The sequence below is a fragment of the Elephantulus edwardii genome, unplaced genomic scaffold, assembly GCF_000299155.1.
Source record: "Elephantulus edwardii isolate Elephantulus edwardi_28Jun2011 unplaced genomic scaffold, EleEdw1.0 scaffold00096, whole genome shotgun sequence".
In the NCBI taxonomy this organism is placed as follows: Eukaryota; Metazoa; Chordata; class Mammalia; order Macroscelidea; family Macroscelididae; genus Elephantulus; species Elephantulus edwardii.
This window is the reverse complement of record NW_006399846.1, coordinates 4,519,508-4,547,498: the sequence shown is the minus strand read 5'-3', so window position 1 is coordinate 4,547,498 and position 27,991 is coordinate 4,519,508. Positions and strand designations below refer to the sequence as shown.

The 27,991-nt window shown below is 39.7% G+C and overlaps 1 protein-coding gene across 1 annotated transcript in view; it reads left to right on the top strand.

The window, feature by feature from the left end:
* The window catches only part of NDUFA9 (NADH dehydrogenase (ubiquinone) 1 alpha subcomplex, 9, 39kDa), a 44,402-nt gene extending 20,315 nt beyond the window's left edge, over positions 1–24,087 (top strand). Inside the window, exons 6-11 of the mRNA XM_006891365.1 lie at positions 9,375–9,477; positions 14,640–14,707; positions 15,931–16,007; positions 19,756–19,851; positions 20,947–21,013; positions 23,917–24,087. Coding sequence (XP_006891427.1) covers positions 9,375–9,477; positions 14,640–14,707; positions 15,931–16,007; positions 19,756–19,851; positions 20,947–21,013; positions 23,917–24,087 — 582 coding nt within the window. The remainder of the gene's footprint in view (positions 1–9,374; positions 9,478–14,639; positions 14,708–15,930; positions 16,008–19,755; positions 19,852–20,946; positions 21,014–23,916) is intronic.
* The last annotated feature ends 3,904 nt before the right edge of the window (positions 24,088–27,991 follow it).

Genomic DNA, 27,991 nt, shown 5'->3' with positions numbered 1-27,991 from the left:
ACACAAATTTGACTAACAAGTTATAAGTACATGAGTCCAAAAATTATGGAAAAGTAAAAGAAAAGATTCTTTCATTGTTTTACAAACCCTCCCCCAGGTCCCCTCCACCATGCAGCCCTCGCTCTAGTCTCCTGTGATGACAGAAATACCCAGTTACATCTCTCTTTTAGACGGTTCTCTCCCTCCTCTGCTTCAGTGCAGTATACATTATTGAACCCATCTTACTCAGTGTCTCCCTAACCCCAAGGACAGTCCCATTCTACAACAGTGGCATCATGTAATATTTGTCCTTTTGTGACTGGGATATTTCACTCAGCATAATGTTCTCCAGAGTCAACCATTTTGAATAATATTGCATGAGTTCCTTGTTTTTTAATGCAGCATAGTATTCCATTGTGCGAATATACCACAGCTTCTCTAGCCATTCGTTTGTTGATGGGCACTTAGGTTGTTTCCAACTCCTTGCTATTGTGAACAAAGCTGCAATAAACATGGGTGTGCATATATCTGCTTGGATGTCAGCTATGGTCTCTTCAGGGTATATTCCCAGTAGTGGAATTGCTGGGTCAAATGGTATCTCTATTTGCAACTTTTTGAGAAAGCGCCATACTGCTTTCCACAGGGGTTGCACCATTTTACACTCCCACCAACAGTGAATCAGGTAAAGAACCCAATTTGTATTACTATTGTTGTTGTTCTGTACCGTTGTGTAGGAACCGACTCATACATAGCTGACCCCTCAGTGAGTTTTCAGAGGCTGTAAATTATGTGAGGCATAGAGTGCCCATCTTTCTTCCTCTGAGCAGCTGGTAGATTTGAGCTATGTGTCTTTTTTTCATTTTTCTAAATTATACTAGTTTACTTACAAAATTCAAATACATTGTTTTTCACATCAGATTTTTCGAATTTCCCTCACCCCCACATCAAATTGTACAACCCCATGACTAATCCACAGGCACATCCTCATCCCTCTGCTTCCATCCTCCTCCCCTTGGATCTTCATACTCCTTCTACAATAATGGTTTTGTATAATATTTGTCCTTGTGGGACTGAGTCAGTTCACTCAGCTTAATGCCCTCCAGTCCCTCCCAAAGTAGGTTAATAATTTACAAAATCATTGCTCCTGCATGCTGTATAGTATTCCATTGTGTGAATGTACCATAATTTCTTAATCCATTCGATTATAGTTGGACATCTGGGCTGTTTCCATGTTCTTGTAATGGTGAATAATGCTGCTGTGAACATTGGTGTACAGTTCGACATTTGTTACCTCACTTCTCATTTTCTCAAGGTATATTTCAAGCATTGGAATAGCTGGATTATATGAAATTTCTATGTTCATCTTTTTGGGGAAGTGCGAAACTACCTTCTAGAATGGTTCTACCATTCTTAACCCCACCAACAATGTATAAGAGTTCCTTTCTCGGGGAGCTCTGGTGGCCTAGTGGCAAGGAGCTTCAACTACAATCCCAGAGGCACACGGTTCGAATCCACCAGGTGCTCTGCCGGGAAAAGGAGGGACAATCTCCTCCTGTACCAGTCAGATCTGATTTGACGGTACACTCACACAAAAATTAAAAAAAAAAGAGTTCCTTTCTCACCACATCCTCTCCAATATTTATTAGTTACTGTCCTCTTAAATTTTGCCACTGTTACTGGAGTGAGATGGTATCTCATTGTGGTTTTGATTTGCATCTCTCTTATTGCCAGTGATTTTGAGCATTTCCTTTTGTGTCTGTTGGCCATTCAAATATCTTCACCTGTTAAAAATTCTTTCCATATCTTTTGCCCATTTTGTGATTGGGTTATTAGTCTTTTTCTTGTGGAGGCCCAGGAGTATTCTGCAAACTTTCATTATGAGACTCTTGTCCAGATGGTATTACCAAATGTTTGTTTCCAGTCAGTATGTGTCTTTTGGCAACATAGCTTCTTACCATTGGACCACCAGAGTTCCCTTTTGTTAGTCATGGTTTTATGCTACTCTTAAAGGATGGTGTGAAGGATGAAGATGAAAGGGGTAAACATTTGTCAGGAAATGGCTACTAACAGTCCTTTTGTAGTTCCAGAAACCTGTTGCATTTCTATCATACCTAACCTGAAATGTTTCATTTCATTCTGGTTTGGAGTCAGTCTGTGACCTAAAATGTTTTGTTAGAAGTACTCAAAAAGAATTGTATGAGACTGCTGTCAGCAGTTGATTTTTGCCATAGTGAGCCTGTTTTGGGTCAGCCTGATAAGGACACCTGGCTTCCTTGACAGTGGCTCCAGTTTATTTATTTATTGATTTATTTTTTTACCTATACTAGTTTATTCTAATAATTTGTGCCACATATTGTGCTGGGGTCACTGAGGCTAGAGTAGTGAATGTAGCAGACGAGATCCTAGCTCATGTCTAAATTTTAATCCATTGAGGAAAATAATTTCAGATATACCAGATGTTGCAAAATAGTAAACTGCTATAGGAACATATAATAAGGGAAGGAAATTCCTATCTATTAGTATTGTTTTTATCAGAAAATCCAGTGCACACTGACTGATGCAAAGGGAATTTGTAGGCTCGTATATCTGGAGAATCTAATGGTAAAGAAGATGAGGCACCTTTGGTGCCTAAGTTCATCAAGGAGAATCAATAATGTCAGGCATCTACTACTATTTCCACAAGGGAAACTGTCCCCATCAACAATGTCCACAGTATACAGTTGATCCTCACAAGGTCAGACGTGGCTCTCCATGCTCCTGCACCTACTTCTGCCAATCACTGCAAATGACCAAGAGTCTTTACAAAATCTGTTTTTATTTACAGTTGTGGGATTTATTAGGGAAATAGGTTATGAGGTGGAGGAGGCAAAAGATACCACACAGTTAAAGTTCAGGTTTAGTAAAGCATAATCTCAAACCAGATTAACAGCAAGACACACAATCCTCAATTAATTCAGACACCTTCTCAGTTAGCAAGTGAAAATCTAAGTTCAGTCCAGCAAAACAAATGTCAAAAACCTCTGGGGTTTTTTTGTTTTGTTTTTTTTTTAAAACCTCTGTTTTATGTAATTGTCCTGCAAGTTTGTCTCATAGCTGTCATGAGTTAGATCCTCTTTGAATCACTCAGCAAGCAAATGCTTTAACTTTGGCTCCATCTCCAGGGCTTCATCAGGTTATGCCACACCATAGTCTCTCCACAGTCAGGTTAGTGTGCTCTCATATATTGGCCTTGAAGCTGTTGATAATAAATGGTGAATCATGTGTCCACCTGGGAGCCGCTGAAGATCATGCCCTCAAGGGATTTAGGGTGGTGGGTGGAACTTTAAACATTGATTTTACTTACACATTCCTACCTGGCTGTGTGCTTAGGTCTAAGGCAATGGATAGAAAAGTAAAAGAATCCTAACACCACAAGGGCCTAAACTTTCTTCCTCTGCTCCTCTCAGATATTAATATCTCTTTTTGCAAGCACTGTTTCTTACAGTCAGAGAACTGGCTTTCAGTACATTCAGGTATTAAATTTTCATACTGCATTTTTGAGAGGATGAAGGTAAAAACGAGTGTGCGTATGCACCTCCTCCCTAGCACTCATATATTGATTGATCTGAATCATTGTTTAGAAGGGCAGTGTTCAGAGAGGCAAGAACACGTTAAAGGTGTTCAACCCTCTAACCTAAGCCTCTGGGTGAATGGTGGGACTGTTTCATAAAACGAGAAACATCTGAGAAAGAATAGCTTTTAGGGCATTTGTTCTTAGCCTTTACCATGCATTAGAATTTCTGAGGGAGTTGTGTTTTTTTGTTTCCTGAGGGAAACTACAGATGAATTAAAACAGAGTCTCTGGAGATGAGATTTGGGCATCATATTTTTCAACTCTTCTTAGGTAATTCCAATCTGCATATGAGATAGACAAAATCTGTTTTCTGGAGAATAAAAGACAGCCGTCCATCCGTTATGCACTTGGATTGCATTTCAGATGCATGTCCATCTCCAGGTAACAGCAGTGAATAGGATTCATTACTCTGGAGCTCAGGTCTGGGTTGGAGATACACAGTTAGGTATCAATGCATTGGGAGCAGATAAGATGGCCTACTGAAGAAATCTGGATTGAAAGGACCTTGAACTGGCCTCAAAGGAATACAAATAATTAGTGGTTTTGTAGAGGAGGAGTCACTAATGAAATAGCAAAAGACTAAGAAAGTGTGTATAGAGAGATGAGAGAGAAAAACCGAAGATTGTGATGTTCTAGAAGCCAAAGGAAGACAGTGTCACAAGGAGATTTTTTTTTATGCTTAATCTCACTGAGAAGAAAAGATGAGAACTGTCAAGTTACCTTTGGTTCTATTCGTATGGGGGCCATCAGTGACTTTATCAAGAATAGCTTTCATATGTGGGGCTGGGAGTGACGGATGCATTGGAAGTGAAGCACTGGGAAGAGTGAGAGTTGACATTTTAAAATAATAAGACAATGAAAGGGGAGATAGCTGGGGGGATGCTGACTTTGAATTTTCTCAAATTTTAGGATATGAGATGCTAACATGGTTAAAATGCTGGTGAGAGGTTCTAGTGAAGGGTTTGAAACAGAAGTTACGGGAGTGAGCAAACTGAGCAGGTTCTGAGCAAGTGGGCAAAGATGAGTTCCAGTGCTTGCCACTCTTCTGTTATTATAAGAAAGGAAGAATAGTGTACATTTCTGCCCTTTGTTGGGTTGCTTTTCGTCAGAATGGTCACTTTGAGCGGTTTCTCTTTCCTGGTTTATATTTTCTCTTTAAATTAGAAGGAGAAGTCATTTACTAAAGAGTAGTGGAAAGAAAGGGAGATCAGAAATGTGAAGAGACTTGAAAGTATCTGATGTTGTTGTGCTGTAGTTCTTAAGTGCCACAGAGTTCACTCTGATCCTCAGGAGCTCTGTACACAGCAGTTTGCAGACTCGCCCTGCCCCACACCATGGCCACAGTCTCCGCTGTGCTCCAGCCCATTGTTGTGATTCTGTCTCAATCCTTCCCATTGAGGATTATTCTTTTTTTGCTGACCTTCCACTTTTCCAACATGGTGTCCCTTTCAAAGAACTAAACCTTTCTGACACTGTGTCCAGTTGCTTTTGTGGAGCACTCTGGCTGGACTTCTCCCAAGACAGATGTGGTTTTTCTTTCAGCAGTTCATCTATATTCAGTACTTTCAACAACACCACAATTAAAAGGCATTGATTCTTCTTCAGTCTTCCTCATTAGTTGCCCAGCTTTCACATATATGTGAAGCAAAATACTGTGACTTGATTCTGTACGGCACAATTTAGTGCATCCTTGCTCTTTAACCCTTTAAAGAGGTCATTGACAGCAGATAGGACTAAACACATTGTTTAATTTCTTGACTACTCCTTTTGTGGGTATTGATTGTGGATTCAAGTCAGTTGAAATCCTTGATAACTTCAGTTTTTTTCTCCATTTATTATGTTGTTCTTTGGTCTAATTGGACGGTTTTTGTTTATATTAAAGCATGAACTGTGTGGAAGGCTGTAGTCTTTGGCCTTCTGTGTCACCTGCATATTACAGGTGATCTTCCTCCAATCCTGATGCCACATTCCTCTTCCTATTGTCCAGCTTTTCAAACTAATTGACTTATTATACAACCTTCTCCTATGACTTATCCCACTGTGCTCACAGACATGATGAAAGAGAATGTAACAGATGTCACCCTATGATTCTAATTGGTGGATGGATCAACTTGAAATTTTCAGGCTTTGTCACAAGTAAGTGCAGATCAAGTAAAGCTCACTCTTGCTCCATCTACTCTTTCCCTGTGTCCCTCCAGAGAAACCTAGATCCCACAGAGATGGTGACATGTGATGACATGGTCCTGTGTGCTGGTAGGGAAACAGAGCATTCTGTGAATAACAACGACAAAGAATTTAACATGTAATAATTTTTGTGATGCTTAATTCTGTGCCACTGGTGTAACAGATGCCATACTGGTTACCCATGGTGGACAGTGTTTGGCAGAGCTCCTGGATTAAAAGGCTTGGAAACAGTAGTGGCATCCACTTTCTAAACAACATGCCTCTGGAATGTCTATGAACTTAGAGAAATGACAATAGTTATATAACAAGGTTCAGGCCTTTTGTTCATAGAGTCGCTGTGAGTCATGCTCGACTTCACAGCACTTAGCAATAACAACAACATACAAATTGGATAGATTTTAAGAAAGAATACAATACTGACACATGCTTTTTCTGATTTTAAACGATGCAGTATTCCCTTGTTCTGTTCTACCAACTGCTTCTTCGTCTATGTATAGGTTCCACATGAGCACAATTAAATGTTCTGGGATCCCTGTTCTTCTCAATTTTAGTGATAATGTATCTTGATTACATAGTTGATTGGGATTTTTACCTGGTGGATGGAATAAAGGGAAAAAAGTATGAGGGATTTTTTTGTTGTTGTTACTATTAGCTGTCTTTTGAGTAATGCCAACTTTATGTAAAAATTCTTTAGAAAAAATTAAATATTGCCTAGTCATGCACCATCTTCATATTTGAATCCATTGTTAGTCCATCTCATTGAGCAGTGTTTATTCTAGTAACTTGTCTTTCCTGACAATGTATCCAAAGTACAAGTTGAATTCTGCCATCCTCTCTTTGAAGGCACATTCTGTTTGTTCTAAGACTTCTTTGTTCATTCTTCTGGTAAGCCACCATAACAGTATTCTATGCCAACTTCAAAGTGTACAAATATCAAATCTTTTCTTTTTCATTATCTAACTTTTACATGATTATGAGGTGATTGAAAAGACTCTATCTAAAGAGTGGTGGTTTTTTTCCCCAAGATTATGTTTTTGAAAACAAATATATTATTTGCCCCCAGTAACAGTAGCAAAAATCAACAGGGCAGCAAATAACAAATGCTGGCAAGGCTGTGGAGTGATCAGAACTCTTATTCACTGCTTGTGGCAATGTAAAATGGTACAGCTACTACGGAAAGCTGTCTGGTGCTTTCTCTAAGAGTTGGCAATAGAAATATCATTTGACCCAGCAATTCCACTACTGGGAATACACCCTAAAGAAACCAGAACCAAGACTCAAACAGATGTATGCACACCCACTTTATGGCTACATTATTCTCAATAGTAAAGAGATGGAAGCAATACAAGTAACCATCAACAAATGAATGGATAGAAAATCTATGGTACATTCACATGATGGAATATTATGCAGCATAGAAAAGCAATAAACTTGTAAAACATTATACAACATGGGGAGCCTGGAGGACATTAGGCTGAGTGAAATATCTCAGTCACAAAAGGACAAACACTGTATAACACTACTGTTTTAAAATAGGACAGACAGGGTGGGGAGGGAGGTAGGGGGAGAATGTGTAAAGAGTGGATAGATAATGAACACTGCATTAGAACAGATGAGGGAAGAACTATCTGAAAGGAATTTGATTAGGCATATGTATGACAATCTCGAACAAGGGATGCATTGCTGGGTGGAGTTGGGGGAGCAGGGAAGAAAATGTTCAATAATGAAAAAAAGAATAAATATTACATAAAAAAGGATTGGGATTTTTTTTTCTGGTAAATAAAGGAGAAAAGGAGAAAGTAGTATATCCTATTGGTAAGATTGAGAAGAAGAGCCATGGAATGTAATCTAAATTACACAGAGGTTGATAAGGGGAGGAAGCAAGGTGGATGGACTGTAGTTTCTGAGAAGGTTAAGGATTGGATGAATAAAAGACAAACAGGCTGGAAACATAGGAGACTGCCACCTCGGAATAGGATGTGTTCATTTAGCGTTTTAGCAAAAGGGCACTTTCAGAGATTGATGTGATCCTTTGTATGACAAATTAGAATGTGAACAGTAGAAGATCAAGGATCTGAGAAGTTCAAAGTTATTAGATGATAAGAAGCAGGAATATTGTAGCTTTGGTGTTTCGGTAAGTCAATGATTCTACTCATGACCACATCTAAATAAATGCATACTGCTTCTGCTTCCATTGCTAGACCACTGCCGCATCCTTCTCTCTTTTGCAGATTCCTAGTTTGTTGAAACCACCTAGAGAACATGTGACTAGAGGGGAAGAAGAAAGCTACAGAATTTCTACTCTGGGTTTTCTCTTCCTTTAGTGTAAGCTTCCTTAGAATAAGACAGGAGTCCTGCTAATGCAGCGTGTTAGCATTGGGCTGTTAGCCAGTTTAACCAGTTGAATCCACAGGCTGCCTTGAAAGACAACGACTAGGAAGTTGACTTCTGCAAAGATATTTTGCCTTGGGAACCCTTTGGGCCAGTGCCTCTATATCTTATAAAGCTGCTTCGAGTCAGAATTGCCTTGATACCATTAGTTTTGGTTTTGGGTTTTCTGAGAAATAAAAATGCACAGAAACCTAACAAGATTTGCAAAGTGCAGGGTATCTTTGTGTGTTTTTAGAAATTGTGTAATAGTCCACAACAACCATTTTCTACATCTTTGGAAGTAGTGACTGGGGCTTAAAAGCTTGTGAGCTGGCATATAAGGTGCAACTACTGGTTATTCTTGTCTCAAGCAAGGAAGAATGAATATAATCCAGCACATTAAAACAGTCTAAAGGATTACTACGTGTCCCTAAGCCCCTCAGACCGAAGAACTAGATGGTACCTGGCTACCGTGGCTGACTTGAAAGGGATATGATAGAGGGTCCTGGATAGAGTAGGAGAAAAATGTGGAGCAAAACCACAAAAAGATCTGGTTGACAAAGACTGTGGAACCAAACTCATCCTCATGGGTCAATTTTTAGCCAAATGATAGGCCTAAAAGATCAACAGTAGCACCAGGGAAGCGTACATTCCTTAGAGCCCTCAACCATGCAGGGTTGAGGGGTAAAGCTCAGAAAGGAGCTCAGGTGGCCGAGTGGCAAGAAGCTACACTGCAGTCCTGTAGACCACCAGCTACTCTGAAGGTGCAGTATGGGCAGTCTCCTTCCATGCAATTCACTGCCTTGGAAAATCCACTGGAGAGTCAGCTATGGGTCTCAGCTATGGGTCAGACTCTATGGTACACAACAACAACAAAGCTCAGAAAGCAAGTAGAGATAAGAACTAAGGACACCAATGGAAAATATAAACACAGGGAGAATATATTTATACTTTCACCCAAATCGTAATGCAGATTTTTTATAATATGTAAGTTTTATGAATAACAAGATTAATTTAGCGGATAGTCAGAGTTTGGCAAATGAGTTTTGTCTGCCATGAATCAGAATTGACCCATAGCCAGCCTTCCAGGGGGTTTTCAGAGGCAGTTAATCACATGGGAGGAGATTGCCCTTGCAATATGAGTAGTGTCCTGATAAAGGAAGGATGAGGGGTGTTGTTGACTTGCCTCAGAACTTGAAATAGTATTCTTCTTTGATTGTTTATTTAGGCTGTTGGAGAGAAGGAGGTGAGAGATGCATTTCCAGATGCCACTATCATAAAGCCGTCAGACATCTTTGGAAGAGAAGATAAATTCCTCAACTATTTTGCAAGTATGTCTTCGTCTTCCTTTTATATAATGGAAGAGGGACACCACTTAACCAAATTGAAGTACAAGCCAACAAAGTTCTCTGACTTGAAGGACTAAGGTTATATTATCATTGTCAACATGACCCTTCTTGGGAAAAGAAATGACTGGTTAATGGAAAGAGAATGAATTTTGGAGTCAGAGAAATAGCTTTAATTTTGACTCTGCAGCTAACTAGCTCTGTGACCTTGTCACATCTCAAAGTGGCAGGTTCTTCATCTATTAAAATAGAGATGCTGGCGTGTACTTCAGGTGTGGGATGTTAATGAAATGAAGCAACTTTGTTATGACACTTGGTGTGCATGTTTAAGTACTTACTGGCTTCATTTGTATTCTTAATTTGAGCATCTGTGTTTGAACTGCTTTCTCATTTTAATTGTATTTGCAGCATCACTTAGGTGTTTGTTTTGAAGACTAGGTAAAGAAGTAACACCTCATTTTGTCAGATACATTTTATAGGTCTTTGATTTGTGGTGAGTTCTGTGGAAAGGACTTAGAGATCATAAATAATGATTTGATCATACCAATGTGGTGGATACAATTAATGTACTTGACTACTAAGCTGGAAGTTTAAATCAACGTAGACGTACCTCAGAAATATGGACTGATGACTGCTTCCAAAAAAATCAAATTACAAACTGTGCAGTATGGTTCTACACTGGCACTCAGGAGGGTACAGTGAGCCAGAGTCAGTGACACAGTGCCTGCTACCCTGGAAAGAGTGAGTTGGTATTATAAAGGCTGGGAGGCTTCCTTTTAAAAAATTCATTTATTGTTGCACATCTTGTTCCCTTTCCCTACTCTTTGCCCTCACCCAGTCCACTTTGTAGTACACCTCTTGCTCCAGATTGTTATCATACATATAATGCCTAAAGATATATTTCTTTCCGACAATTCTTCCCTCATCTGTTCCAGTGCATTATCTATCTACTCTTTTCCTATTCTCCTCCCTACACCCCATATCAGGCCTATTTTATAACAGCAGTATTATGCAGAATTTGTCCTTTTGTGACAAAGATATTTCATTCAGCATAACGCCTTCCAGGCTCACTCATGTTGTATAATGCTTTATGAATTCATTGTTTTTCAGTGCTATGTAATAGTCTATTCATTATGTGAATGTACCTTAGTTTTTCTCTCCATTAGTTTGTTGATTGGACCTTGGGTTGCTTCCATCTGTTTGGGATTGTGAATAGCGCAGCAATAAACATGGGCTGTGCATACATCTGTTTGACTTGTGGCTCTGTTTTTTTCCCTTTTTTTAGAGTATATTCCCAGTAGTGGAATTGCTGAGACAAATGATATTTCTGTTTCTGGTTTCTTTAGGGTATATTACCAGTAGTGGAATTTCTGGCTTAAATGATAGTTTTATTTCCAATTTTTTGAGAAAGTGACAGACAGCATTCCACAGTAGGTGTACCATTTTACATTCCCATCAGCAGTGAATAAGAGTTTCAGTCTTTCCACAACCTTGCCAGCATTGTTTATTGCCCTGTTGAACTTTGCTATGTTCTTGGGGTGAGATGATAAAGGCTGGGAGTTTTTCAATACTTACCCAGTTTTTTTGTTTCATTTTGCCCTCTCTTCTCCATAATTTGGTTTTAGATTTTGGTTATGAGGGATTTTTGTTTTTGTTTTTGTTTTTTAACTTGTCTTGAACTTTGCTATTGAAAGTGGTGAAGTGTTCAGCTGCTAACCAAAAGTTGATAGTTGAAACCTACCCAGCAATTCTGCGGGAGGAAAAAAAAAATCTAATGATATGTTTATGTAAAGATTCACTCAAAGTCATTGCCATGTGTTAGAACTGACTCATAGCTGACCTTCCATTGGGTTTTTGAGGCTATAAATTGAATGGGAAGAGATTGCTCATCTTTTTTCCACTCAGAGCCACTTGTGGATTTGAACTGCCAGAAAGGCCTGGCCTTTGGGTTCGCAGAGCAACTCTATGGACTACGGCACTAGATCTCCCCACATGCCTGGACAACCCAGTGAGGCAGTTCTGCTCTGTCCTCTGAGCTTTCTGTTAGTCTAAGTTGAGCAGGCAGCACGTAACAACAACAGATTTATCACAATCCATCTGTCTTCTTGACTAAGTGAGAAGATTTCAGGGGAAAAAAATTAAAGGGGAAATATATTTTGTATGTTTAGCACATACAATTGAACTCGATCAAAGTTCAATAATCCTACTGGATTACCAGTTAACCTCTCAGTTAGTCCTTTATGTAGTAGGTGCCCACGTAGTTTAGTGCATAACTTACTGAGCTGTTCAGTGTAAGGTTGGCAGTGAAAAGATGGGCAGTCTCCTCCTAGAGATTGATAGCCTCAGAAAGATGGTGGATGATTGTTGTAGGTCAGAACTTAGTCAGTGGCCGTGGGAATATACTCAACAGCTTGCCACCAAGTCAGAACTGACTCCTATTTGACTGAGCATTGCATTTCTAAGGCTAAAAATTGAATGAGAGGAGATTGATCTTTTTTTCTCCCTTGGAACTCCTGGTGGATTTAAACCGTGAGAGAGGTCTTTGGATTAGCAGAGCAACTCCCAGTGAACCACCAGAGCTCCCTGGATATATACTGTTGCTGTTGTTAAGTGCCATCAAGTTGTAGACAACTCATAGCAACCATGTGAATGAAAGACCTGAACACTTGTATAACTTTCATTGTTTCTCCAAGTTTATAGTTTCCAGAGGCAAGCTATTTCAGAATTGGATGTCACTCCTGCTTCTAAGACTGTTTTAATTGGGGAGATCCACCAAACACTGTCCACCATGGGTAACCATTATCACGTTTGACACATCAGTGTCACAGTGTTTAGCATCACAGCAACCACAAGTTTCCTCTGTACAGCAAATGGAGAGGGAATTTGACAGTCTTATAAAAGAAGTACTTGAAAATGTAGTGAGTTTGAGAGTGAGTACTGGGAAGTCCATTTTTTTTTTAGTCTTAAATATTCATCGTTTTTTATTCAGTCTGAAAATGGAACTAGATCAAGATAAATGCCATATCAGTATTGGAGGAAACCTCAAAACCAATCTGAGATATACAAATAAATATTTGAAACATTTACTAATGAAAATCAATTACTATAATCTTCATAAAGGGAGTTTTGGTGACATTGCCAGTAGGAAGTTGTGCTGCTAAATCAAAGGTGCACCTATCTGGCTGTTCAATGGGAAGTCCATTTTATCAGCAGCTTCATGCTTTTCCATATTAATTATTTGTATTCTGTGAGTTTTCTATGCATTTCCCATCTTTGACCATGCTTGATTTGAGAGAGAATGCTTACTGATTATTTCCTTACTGACATATTTGGGCTGTATATAGTAGTAAGGCAATAGCTTTTATCATATTTATTGCAGATGTTTCTTTTTGACTTAAATATTTTTGTATTTTCTTCATTTGTTTTTACCCCCTTATTGCTTGTGTCTTTTCACATTTTTTATTAAATTCTGCTTTTAAATGCTTCTTTAAAAGGAAAACCGTAAAAGCAAACAATTTTACCTTTTAACTTAACCCGCTTGAGATTTAGTGCCAAAGTTTTTCTTACAGGCACAGATGGTGAAGCTTTGTCTCATATACTTTGACCATGTTGTTCAGAAAGGGACATCATGTATGGAAGGATAAGAGAGATAGTGAAAGAAGTAAAGACCCTCAGTGAGCCAGATTGACGCAGTGACTGCATCAGTGGGCTTAAGTATATCAGAGATGATGAGGATGGCACAGATAGGACAGAGTTTTATCTGTTATTCATAAGGTCACTATGAGTCGTGTTTGACTCAACGACACCTAACAACAACAGCAATAACTAATATGAGAAGTGAGGTTATTCCTATTCCCCTCCCCCAAATTATAAGACGGCTGTTCCAACACTATATATTATACTTCTATTTTCCATATAGAGAGCTCGGGTGGCCTAGTGGAAAGGAATTGTGCTGTCATCCCAATGGCATGAAGTTTGAATCCATCAGCTACTCTGTGGGAGAAAGATGAGCAGTTTTCTCCCATGTGATTTATAGCTCAAGGGTCAGCTATGAGTCTGTTTCAACTCCATGGTGTAGAACAACAACAAAATTTTCCATAATTTGTGATTCTACTTTTATAATAAACAACATTTTCCTTTACCAGTCAGCTTCTCTCTTTCTCCCCGCCCCACCCCCATTCTCTTCAGGGAGTGGGGTTGTTGCCTGTGTTGTCTCACTGAATGGGCGTCACTGGATGGCCCAAACAATTAAATGCTTGACCTAAAGGTTGGTGCTTGCAGTTCACCAAGAGGAGCTCTGGAAGAAATGCCTGGTAATCGCTTCTGAAAGACCAGCCATTGCAAACTCTGTGGAGCACAGTCCTGTCTGACACACATGGGATTGCTTTAAGTTGGAATTAATTCACTGGCAACATTCTTTTGTTTTCAATTTTTGTTTAAGTCACTGATCTGTGGCTACCTGTGCTCCCCCTTAGAAACAGGCACAATTAGAGTTTACTAAAATGAGCAGCCACGCATTTAGTCTCGTAGAATGAAGGAAGCCAATCCATTTGCTCTTTCCTCGCTCTCCTCCTAATCTTTTGCATTCATGTCTATAGTTTGAAAAGACAATTGGCTGTTTCTTACAAGATGTTTACCTTCTTTAGAATCACATTATTTTTACTACACAGAATTTTTATACCGAACTGGAGATTGGTAGGTCCTCTAGCAGCATAAGGAACGCAGGTTGCTTAATCGTAAGGAGTTATAGTGCCAACCCAAAGGAACCTGGTTCCAATCCACCACATGCTCCATGGGAGAAAGGTGGGTAATCTCCTCCTGTGTAGTTTGCTGCCTCTGGAAACCTTCTGGAGAGTCAGTAGTAAGTCAGTTCTGACTACGCAGTACACAGCAGTGACATAGCAGTGTAAGGAGCTTTTGTGGTGCAGTGGCTAACATGTTTGACTACTAACCAGAAAAGTTAGCAGTTTGAACCCACTGGCTGCTTCCCAGTGGGAAAGATATGACCATCTGCTTCCATAAAGATTATAGCCTAGGAAGCAATTTCACTCTGTCCTGTAGATTTATATAAAACCATAATCAGTTTGAGTTTTAGTTTATAGTTGTCTAGGCCTTCTAAGAAGAGTTTTCATTATCTATTCTGCCAGGTATGCGTGCATTTGGTGGTGTGCCTCTTATTTCCTTGGGCCTGAAGACCGAGAAACAACCAGTATATGTAAGTACCCTGGGCTTGGAAAGGAGTCTAGCTGAATTAAAATTCAAGTGATCAGTTTTCTGGTTTCATTCTGATCCAGTGTCTCCATTATTTTCTTCTGTGTCAGTTTGCTTTGACTATCTTGAAACAGAATTAAGAGGTACCAGTCCTCTCTGCCTTTTTTTCAGTCATTTGTTTACATAAACTGTGTTGAACCCTTAATGTATAAGGCACTGTACATTTCATGTTTAGGCAGAAACAAATTACTATCCTCAGGTTGCTCTCAGTCAAAGGCAGGGAAGTAAAGCAGTCATCATTCGCTATGATAAGGTGGAGTGTTTTATGTCATCGCATCAGAGGATACCTAATCCTTACTTTAGAAATCAGGGAAGGCCTCAGGAAAGTGATCCAAGGTGAGACTTTAAATAGAACAAACTATCAGATGATGGTAATGAGGGGAAAAATATTCTACGTACCAGAAACAATCTATACAGGGCCCACTATTGGAAATTTAGGCCTGGTAATTTCCTGTTGGAGGTGTTGTGAGGTTTAGAAGCATTCCTGGCTTTTACCTACTAAATGCCAGAGATGTCCCCTTCTCCCATACAAGTGTAAAAACTAAAAATACCTCCAAAGAAAAACCTCACACTCAACGGCCATCATGTCACTTGTGACCCTCCATCAGATTTCTGAGACTGTAAATCTTAATGAGAGGAAACTGCCTGTCTTCCTTCTTCAGATCTGCTCGCCAGATATGTGTGGTCTTCTAGTTAGTGCAGTGTGCTGTGGATTGTGCCAGAGCTCCTTAAAAATGTCTCCAGCCAATGTCAGGTGTACTCTGGAGGTGGAAAACACCCCTATTATGGACTACTGGGCTAATGCATCCAAGACTGCCATTTTGGAAAGCCAAAAATCTATTAGCAAGGTCCAGCTGATAGTTTGTGATAAGGGATGAGATGGGAGAATGGGTAAACAGGAAATTCAGGAAGGGCATTTGAAGACAGAGTCATTCTGATAAGACAATGTTTAGGTGACCCTAAATCATCTCTAATATGGAGATTATTTGTGCTCTTGAGAAGTTACGTTCTTTAAGAAACTTATACCATTATTTTCATTTTACTCCATTATCCTTTTTTGTTTCTTTTTTCTGATTAGTGTGTTTTGCTTTCTTTCCTTCTCCCTTTTTTCTTTCTTCTTTTCTCTCTTTCAAGAATGACTTAACCATGTGTTATAATTTCTTACAGGTTGTGGATGTGTCCAAAGGAATTATTAACGTGATTAAAGATCCTGATGCCAGAGGGAAAACGTTTGCCTTCACTGGGTAGGTACCTAGAGTGTTACCTTAATAGTATGCTACATATTACAGTGAAACAATCATAATGGTTGACATCAATAATTTCCAAAACAAATTACTAACTGATTTATTTGTTACATTTTACGGTATGTTTGATGACCTAGTCCATGTAGAGTTGTGCTCCCAGCACAAAGACTGAGCCTTTCTGGAGGTTCAAACCTACCAGCAGCTGCACAGGAGGAAGAGGAGCAGTCTCCTCCTGTGTGATGTACAGTCCTGGGAACCTGTGGGAGGGCCCACTGTGAGTTGGTTCTGACTCAGTAGCAGTGAGCTCATTCCTCTGTCACTGTATTTATTCCAAAAACCTTTCTCCCCTAGCTTTGAGACCAGTGCTGTCTCAAAGACCACCAGTATTAGAATCTCCTCTTTATATTAAATCATAATTTGAGGAAAAGTGAGAATCTGCATTAACCAATGATTATCCTGTCACCGAAATCTGAGAACCACTGGCCTACACTACTATATATACTAACTTAGTCCAGTGATTCTCCCACAATGGTTTTATCTTACCCCAGTGTTGTTTTTTATTATATACAAGGGTATTCTTATAAATTCTAATATCCCAGCCAACACACTTTTAAGAGTAAGATTAGTTGCAGTATTTAATTAGTTCTGATAGAGTATTTGTAATGCCTTAAAAGGTTGCAAAGAACTGGCTTAAAATACTAGGTAAAATGCTGGTGGTTTATATCTACTAGCTGTTCTGTGGGAGAAAGATGAGCAGTCCTCTCCTTTGAAGATTTATAGGTTTGAAAACCTGATAGAGAATTGCTGTGAGTTGGAAACTGCTCAATAGCAATGGGTTTGGTTTTTGGATTTTCCTAAATTATGCCTTCAGATCTTTATCACAAATTCCTGTGGGCTTTGATAAATGTCAATAGCTGTAAAGGGGTTTGAGGCCTTTTGCTCATGAGGTCGCTTCGCTATGAGTCATGCTCGACTCAAGGCAATCAATGATGACAACACAATATATCAATATGGATTGAAGCTCAACAAGAAAACAAAGATTCTCACCACTGGGCCAACTGGCAGCATCACAATGATGAAGAGATTGAGATTGTTAACAGCCTTAGTTTGCTTGGCTCCACAATAAACACCCTTAGTACCAGCAGCCAGGAAATTAAAAGATGAATTGCATTGGGAAAGTCTGCTGTCAGAGACCTCACCAAGGTACTGAGGAGCAACGGTGGCATTCGGGAGACTAAGGTGCGCCTGGTCCAGGCCATAGTCTTTGCAGTTACTTGCAATGCATCAGAGAGCTGGACAGTGACTGACTAGGGATGATAGAGAATTGATGCCTTTGAGCTGTGGTGCTGGAGAAGAGTGTTAAATATACCATGGACTTCTAGGAGAACAAACAAGTTCATCCTAGAGAGGGTGAAGCTGGGCTGCTCCTTGGAGGCAAGGATTCTGAAGCTTTGTCTGACATACATTGGACATGTTGCAAGGATGGGATCAGTCCTTGGAGAATGAACATCATGCTTGGGAGGGTGGAGGGACAGTGCAAGAGAGGAAAACCCTTGTTAAGATAGATTGATTCAGTGACTGGGGTTATAGGGGTATGTGCAATCAGAGACAGTAAGATTGGCACAGGATAGAGCAGGGTTTGGGTCACTGTGAGTCGCAGCCAACTCGATGACACAGAACAACAACAATATTTGGTCATTTCTTGTATGCTTCTATTAAAAAAAAATCTCCAAGAAATTGGGGCTCAGTTTAGTCTTTTGACGTAGTTATTAAACTCATATTGCAACTATGTGAAAACCTTTTAGCTGAATTTTAGGAAAGTAACAAACTTAGGCTCTAAGTCTGTCTAATTGAGAGGTACCAAATTTACCTAATAATTAGGAACTTGTTACTTTGTGAAAGAAACTAATGAGAAGTGATGTCCTGTGAAAAGTTAGATTCTAATTCAATAATTAAGTGGTAGTCTTGTTCCTAAAAAAATCCCTACTTCTAGAAAAAAATTACACTTATTCAAGCCAGGAAGCAGTACACATTGAATATAGCATATATTCTGGTAATATATAGTTCCAGAATTAAGAGTCTCTGTATCATTGGATTGTGTTTTGCTATTACTAATTTAATGAAAAATCCAACGGAGCAGAGTTCTATACTGACACATATGGGGTCACTATGAGTTGAAGTTGACTTAAAGCAATTGATAATTGACAGAAAACATATGAAAAATATGCATTATTAGTTTTTAGAGGAATGCAAATCCAAATCATAATGAGATACAGCTCTACAGATCTTATTGTGTGTTGTTATGTGCTGTCAAGTTGGAACCAGGTCATAGCTGACCTTCCAATGCAGTGAATAAGAGTTCCAGTCTCTCCACAACCTCACTAGCATTTACTGTTTGCATTTACACAGCATTTACAAGCCTGTCATGAAGGTTTGAGAGGAGAGAAGGATAAGAGTGCATAGATAATGAACAGTGTACTGGAAAACATGAAGGAAAGAACTATTTAAAAGGAATATATGATCAGGCATTACATGTTTGACAATAGCCCAGAATAAGAGCTGCTTTGCAAAGAGGAATGGGGAGAGGGAAGTAATTGTATAACAGTGAATGAATATTTAAAAAAACAAGGTGAACTTGGGGAGGGAGAGGGAGGGACGGAGAGGGGCTAAAAATGTGCATGAGTGAATGAAAGAAAATCTAACTTTTTTGAAAATGTTTGTTAAAATCAAGTAAAATAAAAAATTTTTTAAAAAATAAGTACAATCATGCATAGGTATCTATAGTTATCACAAGAGTGCTCATTAAAGCATCCTTTTATAATAGAAAGATTACTAAGTTATGTGAGTGAAAACTGAATCTTGGTAAAATTAATTTATGATTTTACAGGTAATGGAAAATGTAGAACTATTTAACATGAAAAGAATAATGACATAAACATGATTGTGATACATGCAAAATTAGAACTACATTAGAGAATAGGATGTATTATATAACCTCATATTTTAAAAAATAAAAAGAGATGGATTGATACTGTAACTGAGGCAGTGGAGGTTGGTGTGTCAGAATTAGACTGGCTCAGGACAGGGAAGGGATCAGCTCTGTTGTACATAGGATTGCTATAGGTCGCAGGCAACTCAACAGCACAATATAACAACAACATATTATATTGATTGTTTTTTATTTAAGCCTCTTGTTTAGAGTCACCAAGACTCTGGAGGGCCTTTGTATTTAAAAGTCGGTTGTTATTTTGGAGGAACATTCTTCTAAGTGGTACAGCATTCTTGTGTCAATTTGCTGTACTGAGGTAATCTCTGTTTGCTGTGATGCTGAACCTTGTGCCATTGGGGTGTCAAATACCATAATGGTTACCCATGGCAGGCGGTGTTTGGTGGAGCTCCCAGTTTAAGAAAGGTTTGGAAGTAGGAGTGGCATCCGCTTCCTAAACAACATGCCTCTGGAAACTCTATGAACTTTGAGAAACGACAATAGTTGTAGAAAGGCTTTGGGTCTTTTGTTAATTGGGTCACTATGAGTAAAACTCGACTTGATAGCAATCAACAACAACAAGGGGATAGAACTGTATATATTGAATATGTTTATCTTTGATTAGTGGGATTATCTATGATTTTTCCTTTTGCTGCTTTGTATTTACTATAATATTAGCATGTGTGTTTCAAATGTTATTTTGTTAAGTTAAAAAGTATGAGGAAGAAATAATTTGAAATGTTACTTATTTTCTTTTTATAGACCAAATCGGTACATCCTCTTTGACTTGATTCAGTATATCTTTGCTATGGCGCACAGACCCTTCATCCCATATCCTTTGCCACATTTTGCTTACCAGTAAGTAAAGTACTGCTTTTGTGTACCTTCTAGGAGAGAATGAACTTGATACACTTCCTAATGCTTTCATCTAGGGTTATAGGAAATATGTTGTTCATAGGGTTGCTATGAATGGCAAATAGATACATCTTAGCAAAAGTGCATCCAGAGAGCTTCTTGGAAAGGGACATCATGGTTGTAAATATGATGGTCGATGAAAGAGAAGACAACCCCCTATGAAATGGGTTGACCCAGTGACTGCAGCTGTGGCTTCAAATGTATCAGAAAAGATGAGGATGGCATAGAATGAGACAGGGTTCAGGGGCGTTGTTCATAGGCTTTCTGTGAGTCATATTCAACTCGACTGCACATAAAAACAACAACAAGAACAACAACAACATTGAGTGTTGGGTGTCTCTTGTTTGCTTTGTGGCTGGTGGTGGGTTTGTTTTGGTTTTTACTTTAAGGTTCATTGTCTTACTAGTGGATAATTTACTACAGCCACCAGACTCGGTTGAATTGAAAGTCTTGTTATGCATCAGAGAGTTGGACAATGACTAGGGAGGATAGAAGGTGAATTGATGCCTTTGAGCTATGGTGTTGGAGAAGACTCTTGAGTGTACCATGGACTTCTAAGAAAACAAACAGATTCATCCTGGAGAGGGTTAAAGTGGGCTGCTCCTTGGAGGCAAGGATTCTGAGGCTTCGTCTGACATACTTTGGACATGGAGAGAACGGTCCTTGGAGAAGGACATCATGCTTGGAAGGGTGGATGGATGGCACAAGAGGGGAAGGCCCTCTATGAGGTGTATTGATTTGGTGACTGGGGTAATCGGGATGGGTGTATAGGAGACAGTGTGATTGGCATAGGACAGAGCAGAGTTTAGGGCTTTTGTATATAGTATCACTGTGAGTCATAAGCAACTCGATGGCACTTAACAACAAGGACAGAAAAAGCAGAAATAGCCTCACTGGTGCCACAATTGATTATGAAAATAATAATAATAAGGACAGCAAATGCTCATCTTTGCTGGAGCCCTGTGGTTCTTCCTGTCTAGCTTAAGTAATGGTCATGGAGACGTTTTTCTCATGTGCCTTATATATTCCTTTCTCTAGGTTGGTGGCCAGATTCTTTGAGATGAGTCCATTTGAGCCCTGGACAACGAGGGATAAAGTGGAACGGGTGAGTTGGAGTCAGTGCACCCCTCTCTCTGAGCGGATGCTTCCCAGTGTCTAGGAGAATAGGCCAGAATTCATTTTCATTTCTGATAGATTTCTGTCTGAGATCAGTCCTTGTACTTATGCACTGAATCTCTGCTCTCAGTTGACTCTTAAGGCTGCTAATCCATTGTCTTTTCTTTTATATTATCAATTCTTCCTTCTCTGCTGGACCACTCCCATCAACATACAATCAAGCTTATTTTTCTAAAATGCAAAACACTTCTCACTGCATGTCCCCTTTTAATCCCTTCTAAGAGTTGTGCATTGTAGGCCTTTCCCTTCAGTCTTTCTGTAATCTTTTCCAGTCAGGCTTTTTCTCCCGTCTTAACCACTCTGAAGTTGCTCTTTTTAAGGGACCTCTGATCTCCATGCTGTGAAATTCAGTCCTCATTCCTCTGTCCTCATTTACATCATCTGTGGGTGCCATTTATCAGAATGACTGCTTTCTTCTTGAATGCTTGTCTTTCCATTTGGATTCTGGTCCAATCTACATCCCTTCCTCCCACTAGGCCATGTTTCTCAGTCTCTTGATCTCTAAATACTTGCAAGCCCAATAACTGTCCACAGCCCTTCTCTTTTCTACCCTTTTACATTCTATAAATGACCCACCCCTAGGCCCATATTCACTCTAGTTGCTATCTATAAGCTCATGACTGCAGATTTATCTCCAGCCCTGAGTCTCATTCCCACCCCTTCCCACAGACTCTTTTGCCCAACTATTCAGACATTCTGTGATCATCTTGAGGCCCTGAGTGATATAGATGGTTAAGTGTGTGACTGCTAACTGAAAGGTGAGTGGTTTAGACCCCCTCAGAGGTGCCTCAGGAGGAGTACCTGGCAGTCTTCTTTCAAAGGGCCCAGCCTCTAAAACCCTGTGGAGTATAATTGTACTCTGCACGCACAGGGTTGACCTGAGGTGAATTTGACTCGATGGAAGCATAACGTGCTTATAAACAGAACTGTAAACGCTCTTCTCTCCATGTGTCTCTTATCTCAATATCACAGTTCACTGTGGTGCTCAAAAATGTGTAAGAGTTTTCTTCAGTCTTCCTTTTCTTTACCTGTCTAGATAAAAATCGGCACTAGCCAATACTTAACCACTAGCAAGGTGGGTCTGGCAGTGGAAGTGTGACTATTGTGACAGTAAGATTTTTATTTTACTTAATGTTAACTAATTGCTACATTTACTGATGGCTGTTGTAGTGGATAGCACAGGTCTAGACCGTCATCAGGTACTGTTGGGGGAACCCTCAAAATTCATTACAACTAGAACTCATCCTCCTGTCCCTACCTTTTAAATTCCTTTCTAATTATAATTGACGTTGAAAATGCCCAGTTAGCAAAAGTAGAGTACATGGTAGTCTCCCCTGCACTCAGTCTCATCCAACCTCCTGTCCTTTCTTATTCTTGCAACCAATCTCCTGTACAGTGTGTTGGATTCCAAATACCTAGCTCTTCTCTTATTCATTGCCTTCTGTGCTCATCTTCTTCATGGTTTATTTATTCACTATGTTTAGAGAGATTTCTTTGGAAGATGCAAAGTAAAACAAAAATGTTATGTTTCTTGGAACTCTGGTGGCATAGTGCATAATGTGTTGGTCTGCTAACCAAAAGGCTGGCAGTTCAAATCCACCAGCTGCTCTGAAGTAGAAAGATGGGCTGACTCCTGCAGCATTGAAAAGGAGGGTCACCATGAGTTGGAACAGGCAACAGCAATGGGTTTTTGTGCTGTTCCAACCTTTGAAGACCAGTATATTTTATTTGTCAAGAACTAGCCAATTTGTTTATTGAATGTGATCTGAAAACTGACCTGCCAAGAAGATGGGAAAATAGGCCTTAGACTGTGGGACCCACAGTCATCCCCTGTATGACAGGCAGTGTGGAAACCTGAGACTATTCTCAGGGATCCTCTTCCGTTTGTGAGAGGTCTGGCTGGAGGAATAATTGTCACGACGCTTTAGTTTATTGTACGCTAACGTGCTTCTTACGTTGTAATTGAGAATTGTTGATCAAATAAGCTAATGGGATCTGACTTCAGTTTGGAGGCTGCCTTATAGCACTCTACTAAGAATTGCATAGGGCGGAGAACAATTGATGCCTTCCTATACATGTTGATTCTGCTTGTATGCTTTTGCATGTTAGGCCTTCTTTGACTTTTGGATGTGTGTTTTTATTTCTGTAGTGAGCATTAGGAAGTGAAATAAGTATAGCTAAAAAAAGGTGATTAATTTGTCTTTTACTAGGAAATAACAGAAACTGAAGAAGGAAAAAAACCTCAGAAAACAAGCACAAGGGAAAATGAGGGGCTTAGCTAAATCTGCTCTGCTGTTGTTCATTGCTGTTGAGTTGACTCCAATTTGTGGCGGCTTCTCTGTACAGATTTACTTACCGCCCAATCCTTCATCATTCTCACAGATGTTAGTATGCCTGACCCCACTCTTGCAGGCACGTGTTATTCCATCTCATGGAGGTTTCCCTTGTTTTTTGCTGAACCTCTTCTTTACCAAGCATCATGTCCTTTTGTAGTAAAGATCTGTCTCAATACAATCACTGGCAAATATAATTAAGGAGCTCTGCTTATCTACACAAGGCTTATTTCTGTTTGGATCTGTGGAATGGAGCCCAGGTCCTATGCTCATGATTAGTGCCAGGCCCATATGTTATCTAATATTTTAGGACCTTGCCTCTTCTTCTTTTTTTTAAAGGTTTCTCTTTTTGTTTTATGAATAATGAGCTCTAGGAATCAAAATCTGCTGCATGCTGCTTGAAAGAAAGCCAGCTTGAAGGGTTAAATGTCTGTTAAGATACCAGTCATTATTCTTTGGTAGTTTTCAGCCTTCTCTTTGGTTCTTTGTTTATTCAAAGGTTCACATCACAGACATGAAGTTGCCTCACCTGCCAGGCTTGGAAGACCTTGAGATTCAGGCGACACCTCTGGAGCTCAAGGCCATTGAGGTGCTACGTCGTCATCGCACTTACCGCTGGCTGTCTTCTGAAATTGAAGATGTGAAGCCAGCCAAGACAGTCAACGTTTAGAGGCCCTTGCTCAGCCGTTGGTTTTTGGCATCAATCAGGTTAGGCTGGCTATCGTGCACCTCCTTTCTTCAGTGAATCCTGTACATATGACATCTATTAAAAGATCTATTAAAATATTCAAGATTACTTTCTGCAGCAGTGTTTCTTTCTTGAATTCTTGAATGAGAAATTCAGTAACTTAGAACTTGAGCATGCTGCTATCCTTAGGTGCTATTGAGTCAACCCTGACACCTAGCAACTCTTTGTACAACAGAACAGAATGTTGCTCTAGCCTGTCCCATCCTCACAAATATCCACTGTGTTTAAGCACATTACTGTAGTCACTGTGTCGTTTAGTCTCATTGAAGTTCTTCCTCTCTTTCACTGACTCTCTACTTTCCCAAGTCTCTCCTGATAACATGCCCAAAGCATGTGAGATGAGGAACTTAAACATACCTTCCTTTAAATACGTCCTACATATATGTTGTTGCTCTTGTTCAGTACTTTTGAGTCAGAGCCCACCATAGCTGACCTTCAGCAGGTTTTCAGAGGCTTAAGTAAGTCACACAGGCAGAAAATACCCATCCTGCTCCCCTGGCACAGCTACTGGGATTTCAGCTAGATGCTTTGGGATTAGCACAACACCTTTCCACTAAGCCTCAAAAGCTCCCTATACATATATGCATATATGTTGTTGTTGTTGTTGCTGTTGTTATGTGCCATTGAATTGACTACAACGCATAGCAACCTGATGAACAATAGCTCTGACCCCTGCCCTATATTGAGCCAATCTCACTGTCTCTGACACACCTGCCCCCATTGTCCCAGTCACTGTGTCAATACATCTCTGTGTTAATCCATCTCATCTTGAGTCTTCTTTTCCTGGGCTGACCTCCACCTCTCCAAGCATGATGTCCTCCTCCAAGGACTGATCCCTCTTGGCAATATGCCCAAAGTATATGAGATGGAGTTTCAAAATCTTTGCCTCCAAGGTGCAACCTGGTTTCACCTTTTCCAGGACAAACCTGTTTGTTCTCTTGGCAGTCCATGGTATTTTCAGTATTCTTCTCCAGCACCATAATCCAAAGGCATCGATTCATTTTCTGTCATCATTAGTCATTGTCCAGGTCTCCAATGCATAGCAAGTAACTGAGAAAACTATGGCCTAGATCAGGCACACCTTAGTCTCTAAACTGGCATCATTGTTCTTTTGCACTCTGAAGAGGTCCTTGACAGCATACTTTCTCAGTACAACTCATCTTTTGATTTCCTGACTGCTAGTTCCAAGTATATTGATTTTCTGTCTGAGAAAGATGAAATTGTTAACAACTTCAATCTCTTCTCCATCAATTGTGATGCTGCCAGTTGGCTCAGTGGTGAGAATCCTTATTTTCGATCTACAGGAGGAACAATTTAAATCTTTTCTCTGTCTATCATGATGTTGCCTCTCGGTCCATTGGTAAGAATTTTTGTTTTCTTGACATTGAGATGCAATCCATATTGAAGGCTGCATTCCTTGATCTTCTGCAATAAGTGCTTCAAGTCCTCCTCACTTTCAGCAAGCAAGGTTGTGTGATCTCCATCACTCGGGTTGTTGATTAGAGTCCCTCTGTTCCTAATGCTACTTGCCTCTTTATAGAGTACAGCTTCTTGAATAATTTGCTCAACATACAAATTAAATAGGTATGGAAAGAGAATACAAGCCTAATGCATTCCCTTCTTGATTTTAAACCATGTACTGTTCCCTGGCTCTGTTCACAAAACAGCCTTCTGGTCCAAGCGTAAGTTTCAGTGAGCACAATTAAGTGCTCTGGGACTCCTATTCTCAGTGTCAGACGCAACTTGTTATGACCCACACAAATGCCTTTGCATAGTCAATAAAGCACAAATAGACATTCTTCTGATATTCTTTACTCTCAGCCGGGATCCATCTGACATTACCAACTGTTCTAGCCATTTTTGAATGATCTTCAGCAGTATTTTACTTGTATGTGATATTAATGTTACTGTTCGATAGTTTGCACATTTTGCACATTCAGTTGGATCACCTTTCTTGGGAATGGGAACAAATATTGACCTCCTCCAATCTGTTGACCAGACAGCTGTGCTCCCAATATCCTGGCATAGACTGGTGAGTGCATCCAAGGCTGAATCTGTTAATTAAAGCAAGTCAGTGGTATCCCATTGATTCCTGGGACCTTATTTTTTTGCCAATGCCTTCAATGCAGCTTCTACTTCTTCTTCATTATCATTGGCTCCTGTTTATATGGTGCTTCCTGAAAGTTTTCAGTGTCAGTTAGTTCTTTTTTTTGTACAATGATTCTGTGTATTTCTTCCATCTTTTTTGATGCTTTCTGGGTCATTCAATATATTGCCCACAGCTTGTTTCAGTATTGCAATTTGAGGTTTAAATTTGTTTTTGAGTTGTCTGAGATTGAGAAATGCAGATTGAATTCTTCTGTTTTTATTCTCCAATTCCACTCTTTGTGCATTCCGTTATACTACTTTTTTTCCATCTTACTTGGATCCACAATTAACAGCTTTGTACCTATAGTCAGGACATAAGGAGACTCATTGCACTGGGAAAATCTGCAGTTAAGAAGCTTTCCAAATTATTGAGGAGTAATGTCAGTTTGAGGACTAAGGTGTGTCTGATTCAGGCCATGTTCTTTCTGATCAATTGCTATGCATCTGAGAGCTGGACAGTGAATAAGGATGACAGAAGAAGAATTGACGCCTTTGAGCTATAGTGTTGGAGAAGAGTGCTGAACATCCCATGGTCGGCCAAAAGAACATATATCTTGGAGAGAGTGCAACAGAGTACTCTTTGGAGGCAGGAATGATGAGGCTTTGCTTCACATACTTTGCGTGTGTCACTAGGGAAGGCTATTCTGTGGAGAAGGACATGATACTTGAAGAGTGGAGTGTTGATGAAGGAAAGGAAGACCCTCAGGTGGATTGACATGGTGACCATATCAGTAGGGTCTAGTGTGTCAGGAAGTGTGAAGATAGCACAGGGTTCAGATCTTTTGTTCATAGGGTCGCTATAAGTTGTACTCGACTCAGTGGCTCCTAATAACAACCTATGTGGAACAGGTGATTTGGGGAACTGGACTTGATGAAGAAGAATGTAGCATCAGGATTGGAGAAAGCCTCATCAACAGTCTGCATTATGCAGATGACACAACCTTGCTCATCGAAACTTAGGAGAACCTATAACATTTGCTTCAGAAAGTCACGGTCTATAATCTTCAATATGGATTGCATCTCACCATACATATGTAGACATATATATTTGTGTGTTTTTTAAATTGTGTATATATATATGTACATGTGTACATATATATATACACACACACATATGGAAGAAATGATAAATACATTTAAATGTGTTAATATGCAGATGACAAACCATACTTGCTGAAACTGAAGAAGACCTAAAGCATTTGCTGCAGAAGGTCAAGAACTGTATTCTTCTATATGGATTGAAGCTCAACATCAAGAAGACAAAGATTCTCACCACTGGGGAAATTGGCAGCACCATGAGAGATGGAGAAGAGATTGAGGTTGTTAACAATTACAGCTTGCTCTGATCCACAATCAACACTCTTTAACACCAGCAGTCAGGAAATCAAACGACGAATTGCATTGGGAAAATCTGCTATCAGGGACCTCTCCAGAGTGTTGAAAAGCAACGATGTCAGTCCCAAGCCATGGTCTTCTCAGTTACTTGTTATGCTTCAAAGAGCGGGACAATGACAAAGGATGACAGACGAATTGATACTTTAGAGTTGTGGTGCTGGAGAAGAGTCTTGAACATACCATGGATTGTTGTTGTTGTTGTTGTTGTTGTTATGTGCCGTCGAGTCTTTTGCGACTCATAGCGACCCTATGTACAACAGCCCTAAACCGTGCTCTATCCTGT